General features: G+C 37.1%; 1 protein-coding gene across 1 annotated transcript; it reads right to left on the bottom strand.

The window, feature by feature from the left end:
• Positions 1-5,365: 5,365 nt before the first annotated feature.
• LOC113280080 (receptor-like protein EIX2) lies at positions 5,366-8,233 on the bottom strand. Its single transcript, XM_026528727.1, has one exon. It carries the CDS (start codon positions 8,231-8,233, stop codon positions 5,366-5,368), a length of 2,868 nt encoding a protein of 955 aa, XP_026384512.1.
• Positions 8,234-10,063: the final 1,830 nt, after the last annotated feature.

The following is a 10,063-nucleotide window of genomic DNA, read 5'->3' as shown; positions in this document are numbered from 1 at the left end:
CCGTAAGGAGAAGTCACACATAAGTAGTTTTCAATTTTTGAAGTTATCTAGCATTCAAGTAGCGCTGCACCATTTCGCTTTTCCGGATACTTTCAGTAATTACTTCAAGAGAGATGCAGAATTGCTGGGAGTTCAAACTACGGTTTTTGTCTTTGATCGAGACAAAACAACAAGACCAGATGATAAGCTGGATAGTTTTCTAGGAGTAAAATATCGCACACGTTAGTAATCAAGAGAAGTAAAGAGTACAACCTAAGCGAAGAGCATCGCACATAGCAACGTTGAGATGACGCACCAGATGATGTCAGCAAAGTCACGAGTGAAGTACAAAGAACTGTGCGAAGTAGTATTCTATGCGAAGATGAGCGATTGTATATGAGCGAATGTGTCGCATAGTGATCCCGAAAATAGTGGGTATCTTATCTGTCATCCACTATGTAAAATTCTATATAAAGGAGGGAGGTCATTACTTGTGAGGTTCTAGGATAAGTCTTGGTCAAGAAATAGAAAGAGAGACAGAAAGTGAATCTAGGTTTCAAGTAAAATTGTTGTAATACTTGAATCTATCTTGTAAACATTCTCAATATTCAATTAACCAAATAAGAATCCACAATGATCACTTAGAAATTGGATTAGTTTGAGTGGAGTGTAGTTGTAAGAAATCTTACAACTACAGTTTTCTACACAAAGACATGTTTGGGGTAAACCGAGTAAGAGGAGAAAGGAAATTAGTAGCCATTACTAATATGGTCGACATGAATATCACGTTCTTTTCGCCGCTTCCTGCTGCATTGTTAGTTGCGACTTTACTAGATCACACATCCAATGCTAGGCGTTATGTTGAATACCGAAGATTTGGTTGGTGGATTTTATAGCAGAACAAAAATTTAGATAGTGAACTATTTCATTTATTGGACCGACGAAGGAACAAGTCAGTTGAATGTGTTTTCGAGGGTGTAGCATAGAACTTGGGAGATACACATGATGTACTCGTGGTGGACGTTGATGGCATGGTTTACATTACCATCGCAAATGATTTGAATTTTGTATTTGACCGCGGAAAACTTGAGCACAACTCTTATGATGCTTTGAGACACATTTGTTGGATGCTTCGGTTTATGATATCTGGAACTACAATTTTTGTGTTCGATCGTGGTAAACCGGTAAACGTGGATTCTACAATTTTTCATGGAGGACAAGACCTCATATTCTTTGATGACAACTCGAAGTCTAGAGCAATATATGGGAGAATGAAGTTTTTCTTATTAGCTAACTCGAGGGCGAGTTTCTTTTAAGAAGGAGGGACTGATGTAGGACATCTGCCTATAACGTGTCAACTATTATAGTTGATCCATTTTTCTGTCTGTTTTAGTTTACTTGCTTTGCAAGTCCTTTACTTTCCTAGCTTAGGTAGAATTCCTTTTATTATCTTTTTAATCGGTCATGCTAGCTTATATAAAGGCTAAGCCTTCTTGTTTAGAGATATACAATCTTTTAATCAATCAATTATCAATATTATTATTATCTTTATCAAACCATAAAATGTTGATCCTAGAATTAGATTTTATTAAGTTTCTGACGTAACTTAAACTCTCTTCTCATCCCAACAACTAGTTTGCTTTCACCTCTATCAATCGTGGTCTGTACTACATTAAACTTTCAGAATATTCTATGAAAAAACCTAGGGTTGTTAGATTTTTATCATCATGATCAGTAGACCTTCTTACTGGCCTTGATTCGAACTTTGGTACAAAGATGTATACCAAATTTACCAATTAAGAACACCCTTCTTCGGTTCAGCCTCAAGTTTGTCAAGGTTACGTAATCAATGTTCAAGTCAAAACACATGGTCTTCATCATCTCATCGGCATCTTCATATTCAATTTCATCCTAGTAGCACCATAAAAACCATAGCATCAAGTTTTCGGCTCCACTTCCATTGGAATTTTTTTTTTGTTTTACAGAATAGTTTCGTTACCGCAAAACGGAGTATTTTTTTTGTTTTACAGTAGTATTTCGTTTTCTCACGACGACGACGACGACGACGACAAAGAAGGCCGGAGTGTTATCATCATAATATATCATGTACATGACAAACGGAGGAAACAAATATTCGTGAAAATACCACAAACATCCGCTACATAATAACTAGGGTTAAATCTTAGTTAAATGATCTCATATCTCACCAAATCTGAAGGCTATGACCCTACTAGTTCAAAAATGATCGCGCGCTGCGGATCAAAATTCTTCCAGAAAGTTATATATTCAAAACTGACAAGGACATGGTAGATGATGCCACGGCATTTGTCCTTTCGTCGGCAGCTGTCTCTGGCAATATGCTTCATTTAAATTTTGCACATTCAGTTTTGAACACTATATTTTACTGGCTTGTAATTTTTTTCTTCTCTTTTCTCTACTTCTGGAAGAACTTTTTGTATATTCTTTTCTTCCAATAAATTTATTTTCTAATTAAAATAAAAATAAATCTAACGTAATCTTATGTAAATCTGGCCAGTAGTATGTTATTACAACGAGGCTATCAAAAATAAATTGAGAATTTTCTTTGAAATTATACTTCCCTTCGAATTGTAAGTTTTTCAAGGAGCCATTATTGAATTTAAGTGGATATAAATATGAATAGGGATTTTGATGATTTTTCTATTTAGTACGTATACGAAAAATTCATCTCAGGTGAACCAAATTATTTTGTGTTTTTTTTTTCCGGGCATGATATATCTTCGTGGTAGATTATAATTTTTCGAAGGAGCTCTCAAGTTCTAACTTGAATTGATACGATGGTTCTCAAGCTTCTCCACAGGAAAGGTTGGGGATCGAACCTCGTAATAGCATATATCCTAAGCTAATGTACTTTGGGGTAGTTGTAAACCACTGTTTTATCCTATAAATAAATAAATTACTTGAACTGGATATGACTACTTTGGTGTAGTTATAGGAACCACCGTTCTATATAAGTCCAATAATGTGTTTTGGCGACGGTGTTCATTGAAAAGTGTAAAATTTGAGCCTGATTAAAGTAATACAGTTTGCAAAATTAAAACAGAAAGGGAGTGGATAATTACAGATGAAGAAATATACATACATAAATCATGCAAACCGAAAGTGCTACTTAATTATTCAACGATTACCGTTTATTGCTAACGTTGAAAGCATATAAACATGAGTGATCCATTTTTAAGCCACACCTCAAGAGTCAAGACCCTATCAGGGCCGGTCCTGATTTTTTTTTGCCCCGAAGTGGACTAAATTTTTTTTGCCCCCATAATTATATTAATTCTTTTACGCTGCAGCTTAACTTAGTGTAATAAGAGTATTTTTTAACTCTTCTTTTTATTTTGAGATCGTAATGTTTGCTTCCTTTTTAAGTGAAGGCGTGTCTTAAAGGAGGAAAAAAGGTAACTACGATAAACAAAAATTTGAATAGTGGAATGAATATACAGCATATGATTTTTCGATTATAAATTGAACTATTAGATCCTATAATTTTTTGATAGGCAAATCTTTGAACATTGACATCAACCAATTGTGCCAGCAATCAGTTATGTCGTTTACAGAACAAGTCAATGCCTTATTAGCATATATACCTCCTAAATTCTGGTAGCTGCGATTTTTTTTTCTAAGCCTGCAATAGGGAATTAAGGATTATTTAGTGGAAAGAGAAAAGAATTTCCAATTTAGTCCTAAAACTGTTCAATTTCTGCCCCATATATCACATATATTTATGAATAAGCCCCTAAAAATGTTTTTATTTTTGATAAAAACCCAAAACATAAAGCACTTATTTTGTTGCCCCCTAAGCCTTGATGCCCCGAAGTGGAGCTTTCCCTGCTTCCCCTTTGGGACCGGCCCTGACCCTATTTAACTCGAAATTCACAGAAGAAATCTTGTCTCCTTCCGAATATAATACCATTAATCTTAACACGAGAATCAACAGGGAAGCTGCTGGTACCGCACATGGCACCTTCACTATCAACCTTGGGCATTTCCTTAATAGATGGTGTTGGATGATCATGTAGTAAATAGAGACTTTCTTGAGGAAACTTTGGTTTCTTAGAACCAGAGGCAGGCTTCATTGATGCTGGAGGAGGACCATTCACTTCTTTTGGTGCACTTGCCAACTCTTTGTTAAATATTCTCAACATTTTTCTTTCTTACTTGGACTTTCTTCTTTCTTTCTTTCTTCTTCTAGATTTCTTGAAAACCAAACCTGCAAAAAAACTCAGTAGAAAGAAACACTTAAATCTTAGAAATGTGATGGGAAGACAGATGATAAATGGATAGAATGGTATGGGATTGGATGGGTTGGGGATGGTGGTGTCCTGTTGGGTATTTATAGACAGAGAATGGTGTTTTGATTTTATTAAGGTGCTGGCAGTGTTATCCGGATGGGAATGGTGGATTAGTTCTCTTTAGATATTTCAGAACGGTGGGGTCATTATTTAGATAGATTTTGCCCATTTGGTGGTGATGGGCTGAAAAAGGAAAAGCAAATTTTGAAGCTTATCCATATCATCATTCCATATGGTAAGTAAGAATTTTGATGATGCTGGTGAGTGGGTGTGACTGTCTCAGTGAGTTTAGTTGAACACTGAAATCGGACCGATTTTCAAATCATTTGGTTGGGCTTTTAAATTCCAGTTTTTCTGTATGGGCCTATTGCATCCTGTTTTGCATCTAGAGTGTTGCCCTCATTTCATATCTTCATTCTTCATGTCACCTAGGCTAGGATAGTTCCCTTTATTTTAGTAGTATTAGATCAGATAGATTTGCATTACACACTCAGCTGTTATATCTTCTTGGGTGATTTCACAGGTGGAAATTAAGATGCCAGTAACTTATGCCATGGACCATCAAGCAGCTGATCACTGTCCTCTCGCTGGAGGCATGCCTTCAGTTGAATTGAATTAAGTAAGCAAATAGCAGTGACCAAAGGCAAGTTACAAGTGTTGGGGAAAAATCAGATGACAAGCTGCCATACTTGTTTAGCAATCTAGGATAAATATTGTTTAGCACCTGGATTTTTCGCCATGCTTGTTTAGCACCGGGATTTTTTCGCCATGCAAAATAAATGTTGTTTAGCAATCTAAAATTTGGACGAACACTTATTGGGTTTAACTAAACAAAACTACTCACAGTGCTAGGTGTCCAGAATGTGGTAGACGAATAACCACCATTGAGTCTAGAAAATTATGACTGAAACAATTGAAACAATGAGATACAAATGTTGAACAAAGTTGTGTGTGGAATAGGGAAATATTCAGCACCAAAGCATTGAAGGGATGGCTTTAACCGTTGGGATTATTAATTGGGTAGAGGTGGATCCCTGTCCTGTTTCTTATTGGATTATCTACGGGATTTTTTTCCCGGGATGAGAAACAATTTTGATTATTTTTACAGCAACAGAATCAACAATTTTCCAATAGGGAAACCACCATTTTTGTCTTTTTAGAAACAAAATAAGAAAAAAACCCCAAAATCCAACTATAAAACCCAACGCAATAATAGCATACAACAGCAACTTCTCTTCTACACCCTCTCCATCGACTTCATCAAACTCATTTGAAGGGTTAGCATCCCCTGTACTAGCTTTGGGATCGCAAAGATTTTTTATAGGATATCCACATAATAACTCATTCCCAGAAAAAGCATAGCCCTCCACACTTAATGTATCAAAGTGAGGACTACGAGGAATCTTGCCGCTCAACTTATTAGAAGATAAATTTAGAACCGCAAGAGTATCAATTACTGCCAAAGATTGTGGGATATGCCCGGACAGATTATTGGAACTCAAATCCAGAGACTGTAGCCCAGACAAATTTCCGATACTTGCTGGGATACCATCAGAGAAATGATTATTAGACAGATTAAGTGAGTTAAGCAATGTTAACGATCCTATCTCTTTTGGAATGTCTCCGTGTAGATGATTGCATGATAGATCAATCGATGAGCTGTAGTTGTTTAATTGCTGGATCTGTATCATGATCCCTTTGGTTGCCAAGTACAGTTGAACATCACCAAGATCTTCTGGAAGTAAATAACTGGTTATGATCATTCCACTCAAGTTCCCTAATTTGTTCGGAATATCGCCTGTGAAATTGTTTAGCGATAAATCTAATAGCTGGAGTTTCTGTAAATGAATAATCTCTTCGGGTATGGATCCATTAAATTTGTTTGACCTTAAAGAAAGAAATCTTAAGTACTCGAGTGAACCAAGAGCAGCTGGTATACTGCCTTCAAAGCTGTTATTCGCCAAGTTAAGAAATTCCAACCGGTCAAATTCACAGATGACATTAAGAGGAGTACCAACGAGCAGGTTGTTGTTCAGCTGGAGAAACTTCATCTGTTTTAATAATTTAAGCTCATCTGGAACTTTGCCGGTGAGATTGTTGTTGCCAAGTTGTAGACGAACAAGGCTTTCGCAGTACCCTATGTTTGAAGGTATGGTCCCAGATAGTTTGTTGTTAGACAGATCAATAACTTGAATAGATGTGAAGCCATCTCCTGGCTCTGCCGGACATAGAGTAAGCGGAATTGAACCTGAAAGCTCATTACCAGCTAGAATGATGGTGTAAGCATCAGAAAGTCTTTTTCCAAATTCTAATGAGATTTCACCACTGAACTTGTTCTTTGATAAATCAAACCTCTCCACACCTTGAGGTGGAAGAGGCACTGAACCCTCAAGTTTGTTCCCTGACAGAAATATCTTACGAAGATTTTTGAGTTTGAAGAGACAAGAAGGGATAGTTCCTGTCAAACTATTTTCAGACAGACCCAAAAACACAAGATTGGTCAGATTACACAAGGAAATAGGGAATGATCCTTTGAGATTGCATGACAACAACCTTAGAGATCTCAGACTAAGCTTACGTTGATCCAAATGTAACCACCTCATATCTAGGTTTAGCTGACTATTAAACCTCATATCCAGTTCAATAAGGTTTTCACCGATCAAAGAGAACAAAGAAACATTGCCCGCAATTTTGTTCTGGGCAGCTCCAAAGTACTCAAGGTTTTTGAGCTTTGACATGCAGCTTGGCAGAATTCCTGTTATATTATTATATGACACTTGAAGCGCTTGAAGAGAGAAAATTTCACAGATTGATTTTGGTATGGATCCTTGGAAATTATTGTTAGACAAGTCGAGATCGTAAAGGAAGTTTAAGTTGGAGATCGAAGAACGGAGATCACCTGTTATGGAATTGTAAGAGAGGTCGAGATATTGGAGTCGAGAGAGATTATAGAATAAAGAAGGTAGAGATCCATGAATTGAACAAGAAGATGCAGAAAGACTGACCAATAACGGTGCATTTGATATTGAGCTCGGAATTGATTTGTTTACTAAAGTTTGTGATATCCAAAGTTTGTTTAGATTAGGCCATTCATGTTCGAACATCCTGTTTAGATCGACATGAAGATCCTGATTATAACTCACGTCAAACTCTTTGAGTTGAGGAAGATAAGGGATTGAACCTGATGAACTATATAGATTACAGCCAGATAAATCAAGAATAGAAAGTGAAGTTAAATTAGCCAGCTGAACTGGATACCAAGCGTTGAGTTCAATACCACTCAACCTTAATACCTTGAGATTCACTAAACCTCTCGCCCATTTTGTAGATGATATTTGCAAGCAAGAGGTTGCGTAAATTGATCCTATGCAAGACAAGTCGAGGTATTGTAAAGATGATAGGTTGGAGAATTGTGTTGAGAGTAAGTTTGAAAAATTTGAGAAGGAGAGATCGAGGTGAGTAAGTGTTGTTAGATTAGAAAACAGACGTGAGATTTGTGATTCCTGAAAATTATTGTAGGCAAGATCAAGATACTGCAAATGAGCAAGTTTCAAAATGGAAGCAGAAAATTTACCCGTCAGCGAAGTGCTTGGCGGATCAACAAAGGCAGCAGGCTGTTCGGTTTCTTTGATGTAATCTTCAAGGGGGGTGTTCCGAAGATCAATCGAGACAACCCGAAATGAGTCATTGGAACATCTAATGCCATGCCAATCACAACAGTTTTGGTGTTTCCATGATGATAAACGATTTGAAGGGTCGTTCAAAGATGATTTAAAGTTTAAAAGAGCACTTCTATCCTCGTCATGGCAGCAGTGTGAAGCTAGTGGGTATTGAGCGATGCTGATCAATAAAAAGAAGAAGAAATAAAGATGAACAGAGAGGAGATGAAGTGACACAACTGGAGTATTATTATGGAGAAAAGCCATAGTTAGCTTAATTAAAGAATTTGTAGAATGGCTTAGATATGAACAACTACTAGTATTTTATAAGCTTCAAGCCTTCAACATTAAAATCGATAAAAGAAAAAAAAGAAAAACGTCAACATTACCACTTGATAGCTCATAATGATCTAAGGACAATTATTGAAATCGGTCATTGGCTGCACTAGACAAAGAAGCTTGACTTTGAATCAGCCATAATTGACTGGAATACTTTTTGCTACATTATTCTTTTCCGTGTAGGCCCTTACATGGTGATTTTGCATTGCATACTAGCGCTCTATCTCTCGTAAAGAGCATGCAAGGGTTTAAACTGATGTGTTTGCCGAGACCACCGACTTATATATCAAGCAGTTTCAGACGGAGCTTCCAACAGCCTATGAGTGCAGTGACTCGCCTACCAACACCAACGAAATCTTAACTTTACGTCACCAGCAACACTAAAAATGAGGTAATCAGAAATACCTGATGAGTTGGAAGTTCATAGTGGGCATTGACTCGCCTGCCATACAAGACTTGCATCTCATTATCAGGGGTACCCCATTATCAGATGGGGGGCACATGCTTTTTTGTTATTTAGTAAAGTCACGGGGCGGCTTTCAAAAGTGCCCCACCCTTCACATGTTTTATTTATTCATTTTGATTTTTAAATCAAAACTTCTACCCACACTAGAGAAGTGGACTAAACAGCTACTTCATTTTGAAACAAAACATTCTTCACGGACCGTCCAGATGGACAAAGGGCAAAAATGTGCAGACACACCATTCACCAAAAATGTATCCCCTGTTATCTCCATGGGATGGGCCCCTCTTATCATGTGTCTGCACGGCTTGTCCTCGTCCAAAATGGCGGTCCGTGTAGAACCACTGTTTTGAAAGGGGATAGCCCTTGCTTTTAAGACATTTACATATAAAAATAAGCAAAAGAAAAAAAAAACTAGAAAATTCACATTTACTAAACCGGAAATACTAAAGAAACCTACGGGGAAATTTAGAATATTCATGTCCGGCTCTTATAGAGTTGTGGAACCCGTGACACACAAAAGCGGCCTCCAGTTAGTTCCTATATGTGGCGGATCCTGTAACTCTGTGAGAATCTGGATATAATTTGGGATTTTTCCGTCGGTAAGTCTATCACTTCCCTTGCTTAACTCACCATTGTTGACCAAAAATTCTTTCTTCCTATGTGGTTGGTGAAGGAATACCCCTTTCAGGACAAGTGAAAACATACTTACTTATTTTATCTCTAGTCGAGAGACAATTTTGAATGCACTTCCACGGAAAAGTTAGAATTCTTGGTGACAGATTTTGGTTGGGACATAAATCCAACAGAGGAATCAATTTCTTGGCTAGGAACACTTTTAATGAGGCAATTTTTTTTGGAGGACTAGCTTTTAGAAATCTGGAACAAAATATGCTTCATACTGTGATTTCTTACATCTACAAAAAGAGCGCAAAAACTCCTCCTGGATTTGGAAAGGAATTGAGCAAGGATTAAAAAATGTTCAGAAGCATCATAGATGGGCAATAAGAAATGGTAATAAAGTTTTGGTTTGGCATGATAAATGGGTAAATGGACTTGATGTGCCACCAATCCCAAATCATTATTTTGCAGAACCAGCTAGAATAGTTCATGTTTCTGATCTAATTCTTAATAATCCAAGGAGATGGAATGCTCCTCTTATTGATGAAGTATTTCCATATCAGATAGCACAACTGCTAAAGATGTATCTACCTCAGTAGGGAGAAGATACTCTTATCTAGGAGCCAAATAGAACAGGATCATTCACAGTTAAGTCAGCTTATAAAACCTTTGCA

The sequence above is a fragment of the Papaver somniferum genome, chromosome 5, assembly GCF_003573695.1.
Source record: "Papaver somniferum cultivar HN1 chromosome 5, ASM357369v1, whole genome shotgun sequence".
Lineage (NCBI taxonomy): Eukaryota > Viridiplantae > Streptophyta > Magnoliopsida > Ranunculales > Papaveraceae > Papaver > Papaver somniferum.
The sequence above is the reverse complement of the archived record's forward strand: the minus strand, read 5'-3'. Positions and strand labels throughout refer to the sequence as shown.

What these genes read in the sequence shown, in the direction of transcription:
- LOC113280080 (XM_026528727.1), bottom strand. Translation starts at nt 8,233, where the DNA reads ATGGCTTTTCTCCATAATAATACTCCAGTTGTGTCACTTCATCTCCTC.